The 26584-nt window shown below is 33.8% G+C and overlaps 1 protein-coding gene across 9 annotated transcripts; it reads right to left on the reverse strand.

Moving 5' to 3' along the window:
* LOC110099083 (autophagy-related protein 8f) lies at positions 1-26182 on the reverse strand. 9 transcript variants are annotated; one of them, XM_020826117.2, is made up of 7 exons: positions 26027-26182; positions 25829-25880; positions 25660-25713; positions 25484-25539; positions 5169-5221; positions 698-816; positions 1-521 (listed from the first exon to the last, which is right to left on the reverse strand). In XM_020826117.2, exons 3-7 carry the CDS (start codon positions 25706-25708, stop codon positions 400-402), a joined length of 399 nt encoding a protein of 132 aa, XP_020681776.1. In that variant the 5' UTR covers positions 25709-25713; positions 25829-25880; positions 26027-26182; the 3' UTR covers positions 1-399. The 9 variants fall into 9 exon arrangements, with proteins under 9 accessions (XP_020681776.1, XP_020681771.1, XP_020681778.1 ...); XM_020826112.2 differs by having other exon boundaries at positions 25660-25716; XM_020826119.2 differs by having other exon boundaries at positions 25645-25716.
* Positions 26183-26584: the final 402 nt, after the last annotated feature.

The raw sequence follows: 26584 nt of genomic DNA on the forward strand, positions 1-26584 counted from the left end.
TTTAACGAGTCTAATAATTATGTAAATTTTATAAAGGATAAGTCCAAATTTGTAAATTCTTCATGACACAGGTACTATTAACAGTGGAAGGAAAGATTCAACGACTCGTTGCAACATGATCCAAGTCCCGAACACCCTACGTCAAAACTTTATTTACAGTGTACAATTCCATTTTTTACTCGGCTACTCTATGAAACAGTATGAAATATGAATACAAGCAATGCGAAGTTGCTTGATAAACAAATTGCTTCAAGAGAAGCTAACTAAAATGCTGAACTAAGACTTCGTTTGGGATGGTTTTTTTATTGCTTCTTAAAGATGTTTTTTAGTGCAAAAATTAAAATTTTTATACACAAAAACCGCTTTAAGAAGCAGTAAAAAAGTCGTCCCAAAGGAGACCTAAATTAGAGAAGCACCACATAGTTGGTGGTGTCTACCGAACGTGTTCTCCGCACTGTAGACAACGTAGAGGAAACCATCTTCGTCTTTCTTCTCATTGTAAAGCTCGGACATCAAAGCTCCTGCAACAAAAAATTAGCACCGAAAGCATTAGAATTCATTTATCCTTTAATGATGAAGAAGATGTTAATTCAGTAAGCATAGGGATCTGGGAAACCCTCGACTTCATCATAGTTCTTTTTCTAAATAGCTTGTAAGAAACTAACATATGGAAGTCTACATATTTTCATTTAAGTACCTGTGGCTGGAAGAATATTGTCCACAAACAGAAACATGGCCTTCTCCGAGGGTAAACATATTCTCTTGCGGATAACAGCTGCAAACTGCCCCACAGTCAAGTCACGTGGAACTAAGTATCTGCACTCGGGATCCAATAATATATATTAAGCAGATTCCACATCACAATTTACGAATCAGCAAATTTTCTTGTCTTCCATGGTATATAGACAATAGAGTAGTTGACGATCAGTTCGGGAACTATTTTGTTTTTAATATTTTATTTTGTTTATTTAAAATCATATATGTTTAGTATGATTATATTTATATCTAATTTAAAATAAATCCAATTATTTTATTAAAAGTATTCAAAATAATTTTGAAATGTTCTAAATATTTTTGAAAATAACTATAACCACAGCCGCAAGCATCATCGTTGTTGTCATTGTCTGATTAGTCACCAGTGTTACCACACCGGGATCTCCCTTAACCATAGCCAACACTACCTAAATCAACATATTTAATCATCAACAATAATAACAACAACAACAATCCATCTAAGGTGATTCTCTCTAATATTATTTGTCACTAAAACTACTTCAACCCTTCACATATATACTTGTTTCATATTTTGCCTCTAAGTTTAAAGTCACTCATCCACTTGAGCATCCTCATCTATGCAGCTCTTAACATAATTTCATGCTTCTCTTTTAATGGACAGTATTCTATGCCATAAAACATTGCAGTCTCACCATCTTATAGAATTTTCCCTTAAGTTCGAGGAGCACTTTTCTATTACACAACAGTCCCGATGCATTCCTTTCATTCAACCATTGTGAATTCTACTTATTACATTCTCATCTATTTCAGCATAGCTCTGAACAATAGAATTGAGATACGTAAAATGTGTGCTCTTTTTAATGACATGATTGTCCCTACTCACAATTCCATCACTATATCTATTACTATTAGAATTACACTCCATGCATTCCATTATAGATCTACTCATTCAAAAACAATTAGACTCAAAGGTTGACCATCATAATTCAAAATTTCAAAATTTCCTTCAACTCCCTCTCAAGTCTTATCATCAAGAAGAATATCATCCGTAAAAAACATATACTATGGTACATCCTCTTGCAACAAGTAAGAACATCCATGACTAAAGAAGAAAAATATGAGCTTAAAGATGATCTTTAATGTAATCGAACTAAAATGGGAAAATATTGATAGTACGAGAACCAAAAATTAGTGAACAAATGGTAAAAATTCAGCAAAACCAGTAGATTTTATTGATAAGAAAAGAAATATGAACAAGCAAGATATAATGGTCATCTTTCGAGAGGAGGATCTCTCCCAAATCCTAGAAGCAGCTAGAATCCCTTACAAAAACAGTGAACAACCAACACTCAAAAAATTTTGCTTACAAAAACATAACCCTAACCCTAGGGTAAATCAACTACTTAAAGCAAACAATAAACAACAAATACCCAAATAGTCCTCCCCCAAATAACCCCATAAACCAGTCCCCAAATCTACCCTCTTAAATTAGAAAATTTTCGTAGCTAATCTCCTCCAAATCAGCCCCCAAATTTGTCCTCTTTAAGAAGAAAACATTTCCTAATTAACCCCACTTCAAATCAGCCCCCAAATATGTCATCTTCAATTAAAAAATATCTCCTATTAATCTCCTTTAATTAACAACCTTCCTAAAAAGCTCTTAATTTATTAGGAAACTTCGTAATTCACTCCCAATCAGAATGGCCAGTCCATCATTACTCCCCTTCCCAAGTGCCACCTTGTCCTTAAGGCGGAATGAAGCTGTTCTTGAAGCACTGGACAGAAAAATGGACAATCATTGTGTCGAATGATCCCTGCCTCTAGCATCTCCCTGATTAATCCCTCGATCTCATCATTCGGGAGTTGGAAAGAATGATAACGATAAACACTGATATGTGAAACTCCTTCCTTCAAAATGATAGCATGCTCGTTTTCCTGAATATGAGGCAACCCCCGAACTGGCTGGAATATCTCTCGATATTGCTATAGGAATGGTTGAATCATGTTTGATGCTTTTATCTTCTCCTTCCAAACTTGCTGCTCCATAAAAAATCCAACTCCTTCACCCTTTCCACTCCTCGAAATGTCTCCAAAGGTTGCATCTTTCTCTTCTTCCCCCAAAATTTTCACATCACCATCCTTCCTCATTGTCCCTATATTAGAGTTTCCCCCACTTCCTTGTTCGGTCAATGGTGCCTTATCTCTGATGTTGTCGATTGAGTGTGAAGCTCCAATATTTTCTTCATCATGTCCTCCAGGTAAGAAGGTATTCCTTTCATCGCTAAAAAGCGCTCATTCAACAATCTCACATCTGTTCACAGCTACCCTATTTCCCCCTCCAGCTTTCTACCAACGTCTCAACTCTTTTCCCATCCATTAGTCCAAAAAAATTGCTCTGATACTAATTTAATAGGACTTGAGCACCAAAAATAAATAAACAAATGGTAAAATTCAGCAAAACTAATAGATTTTATTGATGAGAAAGGAAATACCAACAAACAAGATACAATGGTCCTCTTTCCTAAGGACCTTTTCATCCAAATCCTAAACGCCGCTAGAATCCCTCACAAAAACAGTGAGCAGGCAACACTCATAAAATTCAGCATATAAAAATATAAACCTAACCCTAGGGTAAATCAACTACTTAAAGCAAACAATAAAGAACGAAAACCAAAACAACCCTCCTCCAATTCCCTCCCAAAACAACCCTCAAATCAAACCCGAAATTTTCCTTATTTAATTAGAAAAACTTTGAACAACAAAACCTCACTAAATTCTAAATACAAAAACATAATCCTAACCCTAAGATAAATCAACTATTTAAAGCAAACAATAAACAACAAATTTCCAAATAGCCCTCCCCCAATTCCCTCCCAAATCTTCCATATTTCCTTAATTATTTTCCTCCCAAATCAACCCTCAAATCATCACACAAATCTGCCATCTTTAATTATGAAACATTTCCTAATTAATCCAAAAATCTGCAACTTCAATTAGGAAACTTCTTCTAATCAATCCCTTCTAATTAAGAACCTTTCTAGAAAGTTCCATCTTGTTTAGAAAATTTCTGAATTCCCTCCCAATAAAATTGGTCGGTCCATTAAATTCTTAGTCAAACCACCTTGTGTTGAACACAAGTAATAGCTTCTTTATACGTATTCTTAATGACTTAAATATCAGCATTATTAACTTATTTCTTTTCTAAATCTCTTCAGAGCACTTCTCTTGAAACTTAATCATTATGTTTTATCAAAATTAATAAATATCATATATAGATCCTCCTTACTCTCTCTATATTTCTTCATCGAACCTCTCAACAACTACATAGCTTCCATAATAGACCTGTCCAACATGATTCCAAACTTATTTTGAGAAACATTTATAACGTCGAAACCTACGCTTAATTATTCTCGCCCATACTTGCAATGTATGACATATTAACTTAATTTCTTTATAATTTGTACACACTTGTGCATCATCTTTATTCTTAAAAATAAAAACCAACATACTTATTCTCCACCCATCTAGCTTTAATTTAGTCTTCAAAATAATATTAAAAAATTTTAGTAAGCACGAAAATTCTTTGATATCCTAAGAATTCCCACACCTCTATTAAAATAGCATCAGGTCTCACTGTTTGATTTTCTTTAAAGTATTTCTAATATGATGATAAAATTAAAAATCTCTATTTTTATTTAGGGTTTAACGTCACTAAAGTCAATCATATTCTTATAATTTTTTATTGAAAAGCCTATTGAAATATTGCATCCACCTATGTTGGATATTCTCTTATGAGAAAAGTACTATTAGATATTTATCATTAATACACTTCACTAAAACGAGATCCTTACTCATATCTCTTTGTTAGGCTAACTTATACATATCTTTTTTGCCTTCCTTAGTATCTAATTTATTATGTAAATCACTAATAGCTCAATTTTTTTGCATCGCATATAGATTTCCAAGACTATCTATGGGCCCCACATAACTTTCTCAATTTTCAAATTTTATACATCTAAACTAATATTTATAATAAAACATTTTATTTTTTATCTTATCTTGCATATTTTGATTCCACTACTAACTATTTAACTATTAGGAGCCTTTTCTTCTAACACTTTAAGTACATACTTTGCAACATTTTTAAATCACTAGCCATTTTTTCCCGCATAATATTAGTTTACTCATGAACAACCTAAATCTTAAAATCTTGACTTATGCTCTTAAAAATAAAAATATTTTTAATCAAGCAAGTTTCACTTCATGTCAAAAATAAAGAAAACAAAATAAAAATTAGAAATTAAAAATAAAAGTTATCACAATCAATCTATTAACAATTTCATTCCAAGCAAAGGAATATGATTTTAATCTATCTTGGTTACAAGACAAACATGAGATAAATTTACATGATGCTGTAATGCAGCAGAACTTACTTGCGCTTGTCAACACATTGGATGTCACTTCTCTGCACTTTCTCCACAATCACCTATGGAGAATGAATAAAAGAATATTATATTTATTCTCAAGTCGACGAAATCAGCTAATTTAAAAAATTGATATCATCATCATCATCATCATCATCATCGCCATCATTAGCTATATGCCTTTCATTTGGGTTGAGTTAATAAATCCTTTTCCATTTATTTCTACATAATGCTACACGAGGTGTTAGTTTTGGTCAAAGAAAATAGCAACAAAGGAACTACATCAGTATATGTTGGTTAAAAATCAAGCATTAGACCATGATATGTCCATTATTAATGGACTGGTAACGATTGAATGAGAACATAAAGCTCCGGCAAATAATTTAATTGGTAATAACACCAAGTTCTGTCACGCCCTTGTCATGATTATATTCAACAAAAAATACAAAACAAAATATCCTGATAAGCTTCATTCTCTTCCTACTATTCCATTAAAATATAACATCAACAAGTGAATACTGTAGAAGAGACAATCAGAAAGAGGAGCTGATTAAACACAGAATCAGAAAGCATATCTGGATGAACTTGATCTGATTGTATTGTACTATTTATATAGTACAGTCCAATCAAACACAAAGCAAATTAGTGTTTTAGGATAAATTGAACTAACTGTATTGTACGGTCCACGAACCGTACTATACTATCAACCTGTCAAAATTATTAAATATACTATTTTAATGCTTTTTTGGGAGCATTCTTATAAATTTATCATAAAAACCACTAAAGAGTTGTGTTGGTCCTGTTGAGTTTCTTTAAGAGCTTTTGAAAGCTTTGGTGTTCCAAGGGTTTTGGAAAAGAGATTGGAGAGCCATGTGAGATCTTTCAGGAGGAACCAAAAATGCGAGGTATGGGATTCATTGTGGTTGTCTAGTCCAAAACTAATCCTTAAATCCACTGCTTTTGATTGTGAAAGCACTTGGAGAAGGGCTTTGGGATATCTTGGTGTTGAGACTTAGACCGGGCTTTCTAGATCTAGCGGGAGGCTAAGGACAAGCAACTTCTCAAGGAGAGAAAAGGTTTGGGTGTTATCATTACCTGTGAAGAAGAGAAATTTATGGAGAAATGAAGTGTTAAGGGTGTCCTCCATTTTCTGTGAAGGAGAGAGGCTTCTCTGCCTTACTAGGAGTAAGAGAGTGGTAGTGAAATTCTAAAGTAGAGTTTCAAAGAACGGATGTAGATCAAGTGATCGAACCAATATAAATTTGATTTCTATATATCTTACTTTACTTTTATTTTCCTCCAATTTATTTCCTACAATATATTTGAATATATGAACTAGTGTGAAAAATTGTTGGAGATCTAGTTTGAAATTCAAAAGAGTATATCTTCATAAATCAGATTTGGTTTTTAATATATATATATAAACACCATTACCCGACAATATTCCCTTTGATTTTTAAGAAATTTATATATCAACTTTTATTCAATCCATTGATTATAGAATGTGGAATCTAGCACAAGTAGGATATACACTACCACATAAAATAAAAAATGATATAAAAGTCAAACTTTTCTCTAATGAATAAAATTTTGAACACAATTGAATGCAATATATTTAAACTTCTTTTTACATTTATTAAAATTTGAAGATTAAATTCATATCTCTACATATACAAGCAACAAAGAAATTTGGGATAGATTATATATTACTTATGAAGGTACTAACAATGTTAAGCAATCACATTTCAATATTTTAATTAATGACTATGATTTTTTTCTCAGGTAACCTAATGAGTTGGTATCTAACATGTACACTCATTTCACAACAATTATTATCTCTTTGCATGTATTAGGAAAGGAAATTAGTAATGCAAAAAAGGAAAAAATAAAATTATGAGAAGCTTGCTTGAATCTTGGGATGCCAAAATGGCCGCAATTTTTAAATCTAAGGATTTAACTGCTTATTCTATTGATTTCAAATTTAATTGCTAATTTTGTTCATAATTTGCTTAGTTCTTTGATAGCATATGAAAAGAAGTTAAGCTAGAGATTGATAGATGCAGATGACCAGAAATAAAAGATTAAAGTGCTGAAAGATGATAATTCTGATAGTAGCAATTTTGAACCAAGTCAAGGCAACGATATAGTGTTAATGACAAGACAATCCAAAAGATTTTTGAGGAAAAAGTAGAGAATGCATAATAACAAGCCGAGGAACAAAGGTAAAAAGTTTAATAAATTTACTACTAACCTAATTTATTTTGAATGTAAAAAAGCTAAGTTACATAATGTCGACGTGCCATAATTTGAATAGTCAATCATCAAAGGAGAAAGCTATAGAAAAAAGGAAGCATAAGAAAAAAAAAAACCTCAAAAAGCTTTCTGGGTGAACTTGAACTCTGAAAAAAAAATCACCATCCTATGTTTAATGGTGAAAGACAACACAATTGATACTGACAAGGATTAGGTATGTGAATTCTCTTATGATGAATTACTTTCATTTTTGCGTATGTGAATTCTTATGAAGAATTACTTTCATTTTCGGAATACTTGCATATTAGTTATAAAAAGCTTACAAGAAACTTTACTTATTTGAAAAATGAGCATACTACATTGATAGATGAGCACTCATATTTAATCAACAAGTTTACAGGTTTAAAAAATGAGCATACTTCTTAGAGCCATTGCATCTAGGTCTACATTTGCTCATAAAAAAAATTCATTAGAGCACCACATGTTTTGTGTTCTCATAAGAAGAGGATTCATTCAGTTCATAGATTAACTCATTTATTTTCACAAATCAACTGTTATTCTTGTACCATGGTAGGATACATAGCACAAATTTACCGACATAGGATCTATCATAGCACACAACTTATTTGGAGACCGAAGATCTTTGGAGCATAGTATAACATAATACCTTCATTTCATCACATTATGATGCCCAAGCTTGTTTGGGTTCCAATGTTGATATTATCTACCTCATGTCCTATATTAGAGATTTTAATGATAACAAACATATGCTTGGATATTCTAATTTGTGTGCTAAATATTTCAGGTATAATGATGTGCATAGTAATTACTTATGGGATTTATATTGCACAATTCAAGTTCAATCAAACGTTGAGATTAAGATGAACCAAAATGGATAACTTGAAGAACATTATAGGAGTATGTTAGTGGTCTATTAATAATCTCACAATCTAAATATCTATTAATTATATATTAATCTTGATATAGAAATCTATAAGATTTTTTTTATTAAATAAATTTTATATTCTTCATTGATTGCATAATTATTATCAAATACGAAAAGTTATATAATTAGGAAAATTAAAGGTAATAAGCTAATATGGTAAAACTTTTTAATATAAAAAAAAAATTTATCAAATATAATATTATTAGTTGAAAAATTAATATTAGTTTAATAGTTTAATTCAAATTTAAATTTATTTACCATTTTCCTTTAAATATCTCTCTTTTTTTCATGTAAGGACTGCTCAAAAAGAAAATCCTCAACAATACTTTCATTCTTTCTTTCCTCTTTACATGCTAAATCTTGAGAGGATAAACTTTTATTTTTATTCCAAGAGCTCTTTTCATTTGCGAGATCGAATTCTTGGTTGGAAAGCTTCAACACACAAAACCGAGTAATATCTCTTAGAGTTCTTGAGTTTGCATTCACTAAATCTTTTCTTGTTGTTCTTTTAGCTTTCACCATATAGTTCTTTCTTTAAATTTTTTTTTTTTTGGTGAAATACTTGTTACAAATTTTATATTAAAGTTTTATATATTATACCTTTTAAATCCATAAAGTTTAGCAAAGCAAGTATTTTTATTTTCCTTAAGATGGCATAGATTTACACCTATAATCTAATTCATTTTATTTGATTTGAAGAGATAAGGTTTAAATATGCAAGAATATGTTTTTATTTAAAATATTATTCTTATTTTAAACAAAATATAAATCTATCTTAAAGTGAACAAATTTAATATTTTATTTACAAGTAGTAAGGTGATTAAAATTAATTTGTAAGATCACCTCAAATATTGTGGATATTTTATTGCAAGATAATTTGAGCTTGTATTATTTACATCAAATCATATTTTTCATTTTCTTGATCTAAGCCATTTGACTTAGTAAAATCTTAATTGTAATTAGATTGGGTTGTGCTCGCCCTTTTAGGGGAGTACTTAGGTTGTAAAAATCTTCTTCGATTTAAAGAAGTGAGGTTTGCAAAGCAAACTTGAGATTAGTGAATTCCAGCCCGAGAGTTAGCTAGCGTAGACGTAGGTCGGTTTGGAATCCGGGCCGAACCACGTAAAAATATTGTGCCTCTTACTTTCATTTCTTGTATCTATTTTTTTTATCTTTTTCATAAAAAATTATGTGATTTCTTATTCTTTTCAAAATAGTTTTAAAATCACTTTAATTTTCTTCTTTTAATAAAAATTTAAAAAGTCCTAATTCACCCCCCTCTTGGGGTGCCATAGTCATCCAACATCCAAAATTTATAGCTTAGTATATTTTATAGATGTGCCTTCATAAGAGGTCTAGTGTGAAGGCATGTGGTATTTGGATAGTGAGTATTTTCAACGCATGACTGTAGAAGTTAACAAATTCATCTTGTTGGAATCAAGATGCGAGGGGAGAGTGACCTTTGGGAACAACACCACCATAAATGTCAATGGTATAGATACAGTAGGTAAAATAAATAGTTTACAACTGAAAAAGTACTATTGATAGAAGAATTGAACCATAATCTACTTAACATTAATCAACTATATGACAAAAAATTTGATGTTAAATTTTAACATGACAAGTGATTGTTATTGTTAAATGATAAAACTAATTTAAAAGGGCTTAGAGTAAATAATATTTATATGATTGACCAAGATTACCTTGATAAAACTAGTGAAGTGTGCTGTTTGAAAACAATCTTAGATGAGTCTTTGCAGTAGTATAGGAGACATTGTCACACTAGAATGATAGACTCCTAAAAAAATCACACACTAAGAGTTAATAAGGGGAATACCTAAGTTAGGCTTCACCAAAGAATGCATGCGTAATGTATATCAATTAGGAAAACAAGTAAAATCTTCATTGCACTTAGTTAAGAAAGGTACTACCAACAGACCATTAGAGATATTACACATTGATTTGTTTGGACCCATTAGCACTATAACTCTAGGAGATAAGTCAAATGATTTTGTAATTGTAGATGGTTACACCAAATTCATATGGGTTAAATTTCTAGCAAATAAAATTAAATTATTTGATGAGTTTAAGACATTTTCAACTTACATTCCACGAAAACGAGGATGCCCTATCTCCATTATTGATAGCGATCACGATAGTGAGTTTAAGAATGATAAGTTTGAAATATTCTATCATGATTAAGGATTAGAACACAACTTTTTCATACTCTAAAATGCCCCAATATAATGACATAACAGAAAGAAAAAATAGGACATTAATTGAGGTTGTTAATGTGATGTTGAATGAATACAAACTATCCAATAATTTCTAAGTCAAAGCAGTAAATATAGTCTGATATATGTTAAACAGAGTAAATATTAGAGTTAAATGAAGGAAGACCTCTTCTGAGCAGTTAAAAGGAAAAACACCAAATTGTTCCCATTTGCATGTCTTTGGTTGGAAGTGTTTTGTTCTAGACAATGGAGAGTTCTACATAAGAAAGGGGTTCACAATGCTTATATTCAAGTAATTAAGAATATGTATGCAGTTGTTACTTGTGTTCAAACACAAGGTGGTTTGACCAAGTATTTTCCTATTTCAGTTGGATTACATCAAGGATCAGCCTTAAGCCCATATCTTTTTTTCTTTAGTCATGGATGTTCTCACTAAACATTTGCAAAAGGATGTACCTTTTTTTTTTTTTTGAAGAAAAGCAAATTGCATTAAAAGAAGAAATACCTAATACAATCTAGTAAGCAAAAGCAAACCATTTAAAACTACCATAATGGATATGCGATCCACTAAATTCCATTTTATCATCCATTTGGGTGATGGGGAATACCAAATATTAAAACAACCTAAAATGTTGGTTAGTATCCCAGCTTTCCCAAAATATGAAAAATGAAACCTAGTAAAAATCCCATATTGCATCATAATGGTTAAAATAGGTCATAAGAAGCCTTAAGCAAACAACAAATGATAACTAGTTTCAAAGAAAAATAAAACAACTACTAAACAGCTATCCAAACATCAACAGACCCCCATCAATCATAGGGTCCAACAAGCTCCAATCAAGAAGCTAGAATTGCGCTGTTGTTGCATCCACACAAACGACAACAAGCCACCAAGAACGAAACAATCGACAATGACGGCACGCAATAACACCAACTCCCTCTCAATAGATCAAGAAGTCACTCTTCAAAAGCAAAGTCATACAAACTGAAATCATCACCACAACCATCATACTGGCAAGAACAACACCAGTAATATTCCATTGTAAAACCATAACACTGACAACCACCTCAAGAAGCCAATAACCGGCCTCATCATTGTCAAAGCCAACCGACTAATATCATCACCACTCTCATCACAATGACAAGAGAAAAACCAAAAAAATTTCAAATCCTTAAAGTCTTTAACCAATAAAACTTGATCTTCATAGAACAATTGAAAAACAAGTGACCAAACAACCACCTCGTCATTACAAACATCAACCAACAACCTCCTCAACATAGTCAATCCACAGGCAGATCCTTTAAACGATCCAAACAATGTTGACGAAGCAATAACAACAGCTCCAACATCAATAGGCCAAGAGATGATTAAGCACAAGAATAGCTTCTCAAATCTCATGCCATCAGAAACGCCCCACAAAAGCTCCAAGTTTAGTAACCAAAACTTCCACTTAGCTGCAAAACCCAGCTTAACGCAAACGTTCTCAAACTGACATTCCAAAATGAAATCCTTGGTCAATCCAAATAACGATAAGATAAAAGCAAAAGGCAGCCAAAAAACTGCATAGACGACGACATTGGGAAATAAAACTGCACTTAACATAATATCCAATCCCTCAAAACTATATGAAGGATTAATTACACTTCCAGCTCCAATCATTTGTTCCCTCTTGAACATATATGAGTTGCTGGATAAAATAGCTTCAATTTCAACATAGAAGCTAATATAAATTTCACATAAATCCTTCCTGAAAAGCTGAAAACATCCAATAAAACTACTCCGATATCCACCAAAACCAACTAAGATAAAGAAAACCCGGATATGAAAAACCTTCCAGAAATCACGATGGTAAGGTGCGATCCTTACTAGGAGAATCACAAATCGCAACTGAAGACAACTGATCAACAAAATCAAGAAATTCTCTTTTCCAAGCCTTATTGCAAGAAAACAAACAACCAAAAACCACTTCAAGAACTCCATTCTAAACATATTCAGAAATGTAGAATCCACAAAAGGTTTACCACCACAGAACCCTCCGTCGGCCACACCGGGCCGACGTACGAGCATCGCCAAAACGGCGGTCCGTTCAGATCTGCACCGGCCGCTCAGATCACCCGCTTCGTTCGCTCCGATCAAATCATCCGCTTCGATAGCACCGTTCAGCTCCGCCTTGTCCGCTCTGCTCCACTTTGCTAATCGAAAATTTGAGATGCCAAAGCCGTACCAAGGTGCTCCGTCAGCCATATCAGGCCGACGGAGAACCGCCGGATGCCAAAGATCCTCCAAAATTGCCAAGAATCGCTTCTCCGTCAAGATCGCCTTCACCGCTCGCTCCGCAAGAGGATGTACCTTGGTGTATGCTTTTTGCTGATGAAATTCTTCTTGTTGATAAGACTAGAGAGGGAGTTGATGGTAAACTTGAATTATGGAGGACAACCTTAGATTCTAAAAGTTTTCACTTGAGTAGATCTAAAACTAAATATATGGAGTATAATTTTAGTAGTAATAGACCTAGTGAGGGGATTGTGACTTTGGGAGATCAAGTCATTAATAAAAGTACACGTTTTAGATATCTTGCATCTATTGTTTAAAGTGATGGTGACATAGATGGGATTATTATCAACAGAATTCAAGTTGGATGATTGAAGTGGAGGAATGCATTGGGCTTGTTGTGTGACAGAAAAGTCCCTCTCAAACTTAAGGGAATATTCTATAATATGGTAGTGAGATCTGCAATGCTTTATGGTCCTAACATTAAAAGAGAAGCATAATACTAAGTTATGTGTTGTAGAGATGAGGATGCTCAAGTGGATAAGTGGCTTTACCCTTAGAGATAGGATACGAAATGAGCATATACATGAAAAGGTTGGAGTAGCTCTAGTGGAAGATAAGATTAGTTAGAGTCGACTTAGATGGTTTGGTCACATAAAACGGCGGCTTTCTGATACCTGGTTAAGAAAGTAGATGTATTAGATTTGACTTATGTTATGAAAGGTATAGGTATACCTAAAAAGGCTTGGTTAGAAAATATTATAAATGACCTTTCATTATTAGATTTAGATGAGAATTTGCCCCTTAATAGGACACAATGGAGAAAAAGGATTCATGTAACTGACCCCACATTTTAGTGGGATAAAAGTTTGTTATTTTTGTTGTTGTTGTAATGAGAAATCTCAATTATGAAAGTTTAATGTTAAGGCTAATCAAGTAATTTTTCTAGAATATTTCTCTATAAAAGAGATATATATAGTAGTCAATAACAGGATATAAACAGTAAAGGAATTGACCTACGTTACTTTTGATGAATCTAATAGGGTTGCCCTACCTACAGAAATTGAAGAAGAGCAAGACGGCATTCCTAGAATTGAAAATGTAAGCTTAGAAGACATAGTACAAAATCTAGAGGTGCTACCTAGGGATTGGCAATATGCTTCTAATCATCCTAAAGAATTAATCATAGGAGATTCCTATGTAGGAGTCCAAACTATACATAACATTAAGAAAGAGATTAGTCCTACTGCATTTATATCAACGATTCAGCCCACTAGTGTTAAGAGAGTATTAAAAAATGAATATTATATTATTGCTATGTGGGATGAACTAAATAAGTTTACGAGAAATGATGTCTAGGATTTAGTAATTGGGTCATTTGATCAGAGTATAATTGGAACAAAATGAGTGTTTAAACTTAAATTTAATGACTCTAGATCCATAGTAAGGACTTAAGTGTAAAACCTATAGCTTAAAAGAAATACAGAGGGAAGATGGGGTTATTATTATATCTAACTGCTAATAGACCAAACAGCATGTTTAGTGTGTGCTTACATGCAAAATTTCAAGTAGTTCCAAAAGAATCGCATCTAATTGTAATCAACAGGATCTTTAAGTATCTCATAGGAACACCCAATTTAGGTATATGATATCCTAGGAATAGTATGACATTTTATCTAGTAGTATATCAAACTCATATTTTGTAAGATGTTAGATAGATAGAAAGAGTGCATTAAGATTATGTCAATTCATTGGATAATCTTTGGTTTTGTGGTCAAGTGAAAAAAAAAAACTCAGTAGTCTTACCCACTATAAAAGCATAATACATAGCTTCAGGGAGTTGTGTTGCTCAAAAATCCTATGGTTGATGCAATAATTTTTCAATTTTGGATTACAAGTAGATATCATCCCCAACATGTGTGATAACACTAATACAATATGTATCACAAAGAATTCAATTCAACACTCATACACTAAATACATTGACATTAGACATCACTTCATTAGAGACCATGTAACAAAAAGGGATGTACACGTTCAGTTTGTTGACATAGAAAACAAATTTTTAGATATATTCAAAAAAGCATTATGAGAGGTTTAACACACTTAGAACAAGACAACAATCAATTGATTTTAGTGGCTAGACCATTGTGTTAGAATAGTTTGTGTTTGTCTGATTTGTGTTCTATACATTTTATCATATGTTTTGTGTTTTTGCTTTGTATGTTTTATTTGTCTTTATATTTTTTTATATTTTTGTGTGATTTCATGATTAAATGAAAGGACCTAATCAATTGAGAAAATAAAAAATTCCTTCACTTCATGTTTTACGAACGAACACGTATTGTACGATACAAATAGATCACCACAACCCAAATCGTATTGTATGAACCCCGCTCGTGTTGTATGATATAGCTAGAAAAGTATAATTTCAATTGCATTAAATGTAATTATAACTGCCTGGGATGCCTCATTATTTCATGTCATACTTACGAATGATTATTCATATTATACAATTTGACTAAGTGAAAAAATCCGTCCAAATGTACGATGGGACGATCAAAAGTCATTGAGCGTATTGTATATTTCTGATTATACTATATGATTTGACCAAACTAACTGTATGATTCCCAACATGATGGATTGGAAGTATATAATTGCACTCAACGATCATACTGTACAAAAGGTCAAAGGTTATACCATAGTTTAAAATTGGTCAATAAGAGACGTGCCTCTGCGCAATTCTACCCCAAAGAGCCTCATTGCTTAAGCAATTTCGAGTCTGGGTGAGACTTACGCCTCATGGATCCTGAGGCGTGCCTCAAAGGCTTAATTGCACAATTTTGGGTGAGGCTTACGCCTCATGGAGCGGGGTCCCACACACTTAGGTTCTTAAAAAAAAGTCATTTCATCCCTTTCTTTTTTCCGCCTACCCGAACTAAACGGAAGAGCTCCACAAGGCGCAGTCAGCACGCCCTAGCTTCCCTCGGCTGGCCTTCCCTCCGCCTCTCTCGCCGGCGCCGCCTCACGCCAGTGAGCAATTTGAGTCCAGCCGCCCTCTACGACACCTCTACTATGAGTTTTAGGTTTTTTTTTTAATTCAAGGTTTGATTTTTCAAGTTATAGAAAATCAAGGGTTAAAATTGTTTTTGAGATTTTTGGTTTGATTTTGCATTTGTACATTATGAAACATGGTTAGGGGAAAGGAAAAGTCAAATACGTCATTGCGGAAGGACCCTTCTTGGAAGTACAGTGTATAGATTGACGTAGGCGGCGGCAAGAAGACATACGTGTATTTGAAATGCAATTGTTTTGATGGGACTTGATTGGATTTTAGATATTCTTTTTTATTTGTATTTTGAGAGTTGACTTTTGATAGACTTCAAGTTGGGATTTTGTACTTTGAATTATGCTATGAGATGCATATATTTTATTACTTTCCACTAAGTTCACTTCTCATTTAGATATTTTTATTGTATCATAGACTCTTACTGTTATTTACCTGCTAGAATACTTAAATTCTCATTTACGCAATTTTTCGTCTGTAAGGCTTACGCCTCGCCTTACAGACGAAAAACGCCTCGAGGCTTATTTACGCAATTTTAAACCTTGGGTTATACATAGACATTCTACATAATATTCACACTTCACATTCTTACTCTTCAAGGCTATTTGGTTGGAATATAAAATGGTGTAAAGTACTCAAAATGCAAGGATTATGAAAATTTAGGTGTTTAGTTGGAATACGAAGTGGAGCAAAATAAAGAAAAAAATATGCAGTGTAAATCATTTTAGTTTATTTCTAAAGTAAACCAAACTCGACCAGAACCGTTTACACCACAAGACTCGCTTAACAGCCGCCCAATACTGCCTCTATCCAGCAACCACCACCGTCAGCCGCCACGCACCACCATGACAAATGGCCACCACTATCAGCCACCACCTACCGCCCACCACCACCGGCCAACTCATACCGCCGGTCAGCGCCACCACATGCTAGCGAACACCACTACTGCTGACCACCACCGCCGACCACCATCGGCAGCCACCGCAGGCCACCATTGCCATTGGTCGCTAAGCACCACCACTGCCACTGCCAGCCACAACTGTCTTGCACCACCAACGCTAGCCACTACCACCGCCAACAATTGCTGCCACCCGACAACCACCACCACCTCCTCCTCCCCCACTGGCTGCCATCATTTTTGGACTTTACACTACATTCATTACTTAAAACCAAACAAAAAAAAAATCATTCATTTGCATTTATTTTACATTCAACCAAACAACTCCAAAGTATTCATTTTACACTACATTTATTTTACACTGCATTCCTTTGTTAGCCAACCAAATAACCCCTTAGTATGAAACAATCCTTTAATTCCCCATGGCTAGCAAGAGAGAGCATATCATTAGTAACCCTTGACTATAGAGAGAAACAATTTATTATTGATGAGGATGCAGAAGCATATTGCTTGTAGTATATTTGTTTTCCTATCATTGTTGTTTCCTTATTTACTTCCTTTTTAAGATGCCAAAAGAAGCAAAAACTTTGTTGGTCATTTTTTTAGTTGGTTTCTATTTTATTTTTTGTTTGTTTGTGTTATACCTTTGAGTATCGTTTTCTTAAAAAAACAAAAAAAAAATTCCATTTCATTATGGTTTCTTTTATTTTTTCTCTCATACTATATTTTAAAGAGGCATAAAGTAAAGGGGAGAAAATTCAATTTAATGATGAAATATTTTACACTTTTCTTTTTTGAAAATCTAAGTTCAACCAAAAATATTTTTCTTCAACAAAAAAGGTTGGATTGCTGAGCCCTACGAGCCTGATATGTACAGTAATATTTTGATTATCATAAATATTATTGGTTGTGCTACTATAAATTATATTTGTTACATATTTTTATACTAATATTTCAGGTCAAAATAAATAATCGTTGCATAAAAGACGGAGTCTGAAAAAGGAGTTGATTGAGCACATAATTGTAAACATGAAGACCATCAAATATTAAGAGAAACTCATAAAGTAAAATGGTTGTGTCAAAATGGTAATTTTTTATGTATAGGATTATATTAGCTAAACAATCATGCGCGCACACACTAGAGTGGAGAATATATTAAAGTTAAGAAAATTTTAATCTTAATTGAAGCACTTGATTTCTATCAAATCGTATTGTACGATATGTTATGGTTATTTTGTAATTTCTAAAAATCGGGTGATATTAATTATCACAAAAGTAAAATTGAATATTTGAAATAACATATTGTATTGTACAATTTACCTCGTCTTGTACAACCTGTTCAAAAAAAAATTAGTAGTTCAAATTAAGCAGCTATTATTTGCTCTTTCCAAAAACAAAAATATTTAAATTGTATTAATCGTACTATATGAACATATATGACCTGAGATCAAAGAGTTGAATCATAGTTTAGTCTATATTGTATGATCTCATTCATACAACATGATCAAATAGAGAGCATGTGTGGACAAACTCTATTTGGACTAAACGAATTTGATCTAATCAAATTGTATGATTTGTACTATACAGTCCAATCAAATAGAAAAAAATTAGAGTTTCAAGATGAATTGTATGAATAAAATTATACAATTTATGGACCGTGCTGTATGATGAGCCTATCAAAATAATAAAAATATTCTATTTTAGGATTTTTTGGGGAGCATTATTAAAAATAACATATCTTAAGAAATATATAAGAGTTTTGTTGGTCCTATTGAGTTTCCTTGATCTTTGGAGTTCCAAGGGTTTTGGGATAGAGATTAGAGAGACTTGTGAGATCTTTTGGATAAGATCAAAAGTGTGAGGTGAGGGATTCACCATGGTTGTCTAGTCAAAATCTAATCATTAAATTCGCTAGTTTTTGTTGTGAAAGCTCTAAGAGAAGGTATCTGGGAAGTCTTGGTGTTGAGACTAGGATTGGAATTTGGGGATCTAGCACCATGCTAGGGAGAAGTGGCTTCTCAAGAGAGAAGCGGTATGGGTGTCTCTATTACTCGTGAAGGACAGAAACTTCTTGATGAGAGAAGTATTTGTCGGGTTCCCCCATTACCCATAGAAGAGAGTGGCTTATCCATCTTATTGGAAACTAAAGAAGAATGGTAGTGCAATTCCCAAGTAGAGACTTAAGGAGTAGATGTAGGTCAAGTGATCGAATCACCATAAATCTAATTTGCATTTTTCTTACTTTAATTTTATTTCTTTGCATTAAACCTAAAAGGACTGGGTTAGAAAATATTAGAAATAACCTTTCTTTATTAAATTCAAATGAGAATTTGATTCTTAACAGGATGCAACAAAGAAAAAAGATTCATGCCAACCCCACGTAGTGGGATAAAGGTTTGATTTTGTTGGTGTTTGTCTTGTTATTTTATTTCCTTGCAATTTATTTCCTGCAATATGTTTGGTTATATGCACTACCACAAAAAATTGTTGATATAATTTGAAATCAAAAAGAGTATTTATGCAATAATCACGTATTATTTTTTATTATTTTGATAAACAAAATAAAATAAAATAAATCTATTTTTCTTACTTCATTAGTTTGATCTTAAAATTATTTTTGGTTATTGCTCCTACTTTAGTAGGTTTAAGAAAATATAAAAAGGAAAATTTTATATGGTATTGTTCTAAACACTTATGCTAAAGTTTAAAATTTTTAATACAGTAATTTTTAACACACTAATAAGTATTTCATGATCCAAATTTAAGAACAAAAGAATGTTAAAGATGATGACAATTATAGGCGCATTAAATTTGGCAATCATGCAATGAAGTATAGGAAAGGGGTTATGCAGCACGATAATTGAAACATTATGATAGCACATGTGATTGATTTGATTTGGTCTTATATTAGGAGAATCCATTATAGATACAATTTTTTAGCACCGACAATAAATGAAAAATTACAGAGTGCAAAGAAAATATCCACATTTATAAACTATGTATCAAACTGCAATGGGAGAGAACTCTTTTTCAAAAAATTACAAACCTTTCACATTTCATATAACATTCAATACAAATGAATGGAAGATTAAGGTTCATAATGCTGACCCAAAAAAAGTTTGAATAGAGATATTAATAATGGTCATGAATCACATAAGTAGTTCATATATTAATAGACTAGGATGGTTATTCTGATCAAACATTATCATAATATCAAAGAAAGTAATTAGAAATAAACTAATGAATATAGAAATGCAAACTATGTTTGCTCAAAAAGATGCATCTTGTTCCAAGAAAAAGATCAGCAGTTCTGTTTCAAGGTAGGCATAATATGGATTCTTCAAATCAAGAAAATAAAAAAAAATTTATATGAAAAACAACTACAACTACTGCTGCTAACTCATAATTCTGGAGCAAGGTAACTATTTCATATATTAATATTAAAAGAATTCAGGAAAAATAAAATAAAATAGAATGGACCTGAATGATGATATATTATGAGATCAGGTATAAAATCTTGATTAACAAAAAAATATAGCTAACCCTGTACATTCTTTCCCTCAAACTATATGATTGAGACACAGCACAATAAGGAAGAACAATACGCATTCACAAAACATTAAAGAAAATCTTTTGAGAAAAATTGGAAACCTTGAAAGAACTTCGAGACTAAAATGACATATAAGGCTTTTTTGTTAAATTGAGGATATCAGATTAAATATTTTTGCAGAAAGCACTGAAATTACAAATAAATTAATTAAGAACAAGAACAAAGATGACTCATGTAGTCAAGTATCAAAACAAATAGAAAACGAAGACAGGTAAGCAAGCATATAAGCAAGTTATGAAGCTTGATTGGGTGATGGAAATGTGTTGAAATGTTATGTGTTTTTTTTTAACAACATGCAAGTATGAGTATGGATACGTCATCTTAAATTAAAGCAAGACAATTGGAGTTTACTTGGATATCATTAGGATCCTATGGAAGGTGGCATGTTTAGATATTATTAAGAATGTACAGGCTAAATATGAATTACTTGAATGTCTTCATGTTTTAATTTATTGACTTTTAAAAAAGAAAGTTTACTTCAGTTTCCCAAAACAAAAAAATATATATAGTAGAAAATCATACTGGTCGTCCATTCATAGTGTCCGATTCAAAACAGGATTTTAGAACTTGAACTTCTAGTTAGTAAAATATCATCTCACCATTAAATGAGAGCGTATTCTACTTAAAAATGCTCTACTTTTTAATCATCGTGCACATCAGCGGTCATTAATCTAAACAACGGAAATAGAGATGACACATGATATATCATCAAAAATTTATCTTGATCGAGTAAGAATCTCGAGCCAAATCAAGTTAGAAGCTTCCAAAATTAAATTTGGGACCATATGAACTCCGATTTCAACAAACTTATAGTCGAACTGAACATCTTGAAAAGAAGAACCCAACGACACCAAATTCAACTCAATTCAAGCCCAAATGGGTCCAAATCGACGACTCAAAGCATATTTGGAAGGTTCAAACCATAATTTAAATTACCAAACAGTTTCCAAACGTAACATGCTTATAGTCGAATCGAGTGGTTCGACGAGACGAATCCAATGAGCCCAAGATCGTCAAATTCTGACATCACTAAGGCATTCAAATGTCCAATGAACAATCATGATCAAGGGAATCAACATCGGTCGTCCATTCAATTCACTCCCAACATACTCTTAATCTCCTCCCTGACCATGCCACTCACAGAAAATTATAAATAGACCCGTCATTCCTCACGAAAATGAGCGAGGGACGGTGACCGAAGCAAGAGAGGAGAGGGATTTCTCTTACCACCAAGCTCCTCCACGAACACCTCCCGGCCACCGACCGTCATCAGACTGACGCCAGACTTCCGCCCGGCCACCAGCTGAAGCCAGACTTTCGCCCGACCATCCACTGACGCCGGACTTCCGCCGACTGATGATGAAGTTCTATTGACTGACACCGGAATTTCACCAGACTTCCGACTAATGCCAGAATTCTGCCGACTGACGCCAGAATGCCACCCAACCGCCGACTAACGTCGAACTTCCACCTAGCTGTCGACTAACACCGAACTTCCACTGACTGATGCCAGAATTTCACCTAGCAGCCGACTGACGCCGGAATTCCACCCGGCTGTCGTCTGACGCCGGACTTCTGTCTGACCACCAACTGATGTTTGACTTCCACCCGGCTTCAAATTCTTGTCAGACTTCAAGTCGATAATGATCTTTTTGACCTTCATTACCCATCGACTACAATCCTTCCGACCTCCATCACTTGACCAAGGTTTTTCTGACATTCGTCGCCCAACGACTATGGTCCTTCCACTACAGGAAAACACGGTATTACCAGCGGACAATATCCACCGGTAACACGTAAAATCCGACGCAAGGCCTTGGTTTCTGGCGCATTTCCATCGAATTTTGTTACGTCGGTTTGGTGCGCGTCGGAAAATGTCTTTCGACGTTTATAAGACGCAGGAAACCTTTCCGGCGCACTCTCTGACACATTACCGGCGCAAAATATGATAGCCAAAACGTCGTTTCCTAACCGATTATTCCGGCGAGATATACGCCAGAATTTTACGACGTATATATCCGACGGCAAATATCGGCGGATAAAACGTCGTAGATTCGCCGTAACTAAAGCTACGGTTTGTTTTCAGCGCTATGGGTATGCCAGAAAACGCCAGCGGAGAAGACGTCGTAAGGTGCGCCGTAAATAAAGCAACGACTTGCTTCCGGCCCATTTGCCGCCGCCATTTTCCGGCTGAAAAAAAATGCCGGCATGATTGCACCGATTCGTTATATCGTCGTTTCCGTCACATTTCTGATGCCAAGTGATGGTCAAATAGGTGGTGAAATATATGAAGAATATCATCAGCAAAAAAACATACGGCGGTAACTGCGTTGGACCTTTTGTAAATGTCTAGTGAGAACATCTATGGCAAAAGTAAAAAGATATGGACTTAAGGCTTATCCTTGATGCAATCCAACTGAATAAGAAATTACTTTGTCAAACTACCTAGTGTTTTAACACAAGTAAAAGCTAAAAGTCGTTGGTGATTCAATGCAAGGAAGTCATTAAGGGGATTGTAGAAAATTATGATCAATTTGTATCCTATCTCAAAGGGTCAAGCCACTCATCCACCTAAGCATCTCAGACTTGAGGCAGATCCTTGATGTAATCCAGACAAAATAGGAAAATACTTGGTCAAACCACAAGTAATAGCTCATGCATATATATCTTTAATGTTTTGAATACAAACATTATTAACTCTTTTTTTCAAGAACTCTCCATAGCACTTCTCTTGAAACTTTATCATATGCTTTCTCTAAATCAACAAAAATCATATGTAGATCCTCCTTACTCTCTCTATATTTCTCCATCAAACCTCTCAAAAAATGTATGGCTTCCATAATAAACCTACCTGACATGAATCCAAATTGATTTTGAAAATTTTTTCAACATAAAAACATCTACAATATGCATCCTATATCAAATGTCTAAAAAGAAATTACATGAATAAAAAAAACTTACAATCGACAGGAGGGAGGTGACTTACAATCGACGGGAGGCGAAAACTCACGGTCGGAAATAGAGCTTTCGCCGGCGAGGAAGTCGGTGATCGTCGGCGACATCCGGTGAACGCCAACACAGCTCGGCGACGTCGATCTACGGTGAGCAACGCTGGGCGACGAGGGAGACACCGGAGATGCGAGAGAAATGAATGAATGAAATGAACAACCAGACGGGTTCGGGTTCGGAAATAGGGCTTTTGCCGGCGGATTTCTTGGCGTCTGAGACGCCGGAATATTGTCCGGCGCATTTTGCATCGGTTATAAATCATTTAGTTTAAAATAGCAATCGTTTTTTCCACCGGTAAGTGCGCCGGACATTTTCCTCCGTAAAGTGCGCCGGTACCAATGAAATACTAGTATATTCCAACGTTACTACCGGCGCATTGGACGTCAAAAATTTTCCGTCGCACTATGCGCCGGAAAAAACACCGTCATCATTCCTTCGCAAAATATTCCGCTGGAAAATCCGACGGTATTCGCGTGTTTTCCTGTAGTGTTCCAACCTCCGCTGCTAAACAATGGTCTTTACAACCTTCATCACCCGCTAACTGCAGTACTTCTGACCTCTGTCACTAGACAACAGTCTTTACGACCTCAGTCGCTCCCTAACTACAGTCCTTCCCACCTTCGTCGCCAGAAAACGGTATTTCGGACCTCCATCGACCGTTGACCATGGTCCTTTTGACAACCGTCACCCGAATATGATTTTTCTAACCTCAGTTGCCAGCCGACTATGGTTCTTCCGACAAAAGGAACATATCAATTATGATTTATTCCAATTTCCACCATATAATGCATTATATATGATGTATATTTGTTACATCAAGCCAATGCCTTCCCTCCAATGACGGTCCTCATTTGTAATCAACTGCAAATACTAGTTGATTTATTCAAACTAGGCTAGGCCCCGTGGTTTTTTCCCTTTTAGGATTTTCCAAGTAAAAATCTTGGTGTCTCTTATAAATACTGCACCTTCTCTTTTTATCTGATTCTATGCTGGATCTTCGTACAAAGCTAAGACGTAAAACTTTATATTTCTCAACCTCCACGAATATTCCAGGATGCAACAATACATATTTCTTAATAATGCACTTTCCCATCCAACTGAAAAGTAAATGATGGATGAAGTGGTTTGAATAGAAAATTAATCAGGAAATATTGTACAATTTTTTCAGCCTAACTAAACATAAATTCTTTTTTTATTTTAGAAAATTATTAATGGTGATATAATCTACATATTTCTAAGAAAAATAACAGCTTAAGACGATGATAATTTTTGTAATCTGTTTTTAAAGCAAAAGAAAATAGTCCAGATGAATGTTATACACAAAACCACCCGCTTCATAATCAGGGATAATGCTGCAATCCTTCCCAAGTCCCAGACTATGCATTTGTGGGAGATTCTTGCATTAGGTGTAGCCTACACTTCTATAAACAAAACTTGCATCATAGAAAAATATACGAAACCCAATAAACATGATTAAAATTTCATAACTTGCCATTATAATTAAACAAATGGCATTAAACATCTCAATCGAAAAAATAAAACATCTTTTAAAACCTAAATTATATGTAAAACATGGATATTTAACCTTAAATGCTAATTAAAGCTAAAAAAAAACTCCCACTATAATATCCATAGCATTTTCATAAGTCCGTCACTCGTCCATCAATAATTGAACTCCAATAAATCCAATCACCATTTTTCATTAATAAAAGAAATCACATACTTTTTTATATATTTTTGGGACTTCACATGAATTGCATCGCAAAGGTCTTGAGCACAAGTCTTTGTGAAGCGATCCAACAAACCCAACTATTAAATAAAGTTGGGCATAAAGAAAAAATTTATACTATACAAACTACTTAATCTATTGGTTGATAACATAGGCTCTCAATCATAAGGTCTTGAATTTGAGGCCTTACATGTGAATTTTTCATTAAATTCAATTAAAATTTAGAAAAAAAAAACACTGTACAAACTACAATAAGGTTGCACATAAAAGAGAACAAAAGTGGAGAATACAAAGGAAATGCCATACCGGTATCCTGTCCTCGTACTTCCTCATAATCCTCGCAGACTCCTCCTTTCTTGTCACTTCCAATAGAAAACAGAGATAATTTCAAAAAAAAAAAAAAAAACACAAACCGATAAAAATCTTAATTAAAAGAAAAAAGTTAGATCAAGAATGCCCATCTATACACAATGACTACAAACCCAAGCTGTGTTCTTTCTTAAAAGAGCCGGTACATCCCTTCTCGGCCATCTCCACTGCTACAATTGCCAATCGCAAACAGAACCGCTTAGCTCAAAAACCTATCAACGTAATAACATAATCCCTAAAAATCTTTCATAAACAACAAATCATCAGGAAATACAAACCAACCAATTACGAGCCGACAAGAACGCAATCAAGAATCTCCGTGGCTTTCAGTTGCCTGGAACGAGAAGAAATGTTTGGAAAAGAGAGAAGAGAGCTAGTAATAAGGTAAACCAGAAAGGTAGGATATTGGTCTAGTTGAGAGTTGTTTATGGATAGATGATGAAGCAGAAGACGCGATCGAAGTATAAGAATTGAAAAAACCTGAAGACAAGCCTTGAACGATTTGGTTACTTCCGAAAGCTGAGATTATCTAATCTTTTCGTCCATCTCACTGTTTGCTTCCGCCACTACAACTAAAAGTTATAACCATCACGATTTCAATCCAGGTCCGGCGGATTTCAGCCGCCCGCTAGCTACCGTTTTTCACATTTAAATATTTACAAGAAGTCAGGGAAATTTTTTATAAATGTTTGATTTTATTGTGAAAATAATATATATTTCGAATAAAGAATTTTTTTTTTAAATGTCAATCTTAATTAAATCAAATCAATACATCTAAACGATTGGATTCTATTTACAAAAAAGTGAAATCCATATTTATTGAAGCTCATGAGCCTGTCAAATATTAGTGTTTTGATGATTATAATTGATATATTATCAAAAAAATTATCTTGATCTAGCACGAATCTCGAGACAAAAATCGAGTTACAAACTTCAAAAATTAAATTGGAGATCATCTGAACTATGATTTCAGCAAACTTACAGTCGAACTGAACGTCTCGGAAATACGAACCCAACGACACCAAATTCAAGTCAATC

The sequence above is a fragment of the Dendrobium catenatum genome, unplaced genomic scaffold, assembly GCF_001605985.2.
Source record: "Dendrobium catenatum unplaced genomic scaffold, ASM160598v2 fragScaff_scaffold_621, whole genome shotgun sequence".
Classification (NCBI taxonomy): domain Eukaryota; kingdom Viridiplantae; phylum Streptophyta; class Magnoliopsida; order Asparagales; family Orchidaceae; genus Dendrobium; species Dendrobium catenatum.

Bases quoted from the DNA above. Each gene is read 5' to 3' on its own strand.
- LOC110099083 (XM_020826117.2), bottom strand. From the start codon at position 25,708: ATGGCCGAGAAGGGATGTACCGGCTCTTTTAAGAAAGAACACAGCTTG. The intron at 25,540-25,659 runs GTTTGTAGTCAT...TTCTATTGGAAG, and splicing joins TAAGAAAGAACACAGCTTGG to TGACAAGAAAGGAGGAGTCT. The intron at 5,222-25,483 runs GTATGGCATTTC...CATTCTCCATAG, and splicing joins AGTACGAGGACAGGATACCG to GTGATTGTGGAGAAAGTGCA.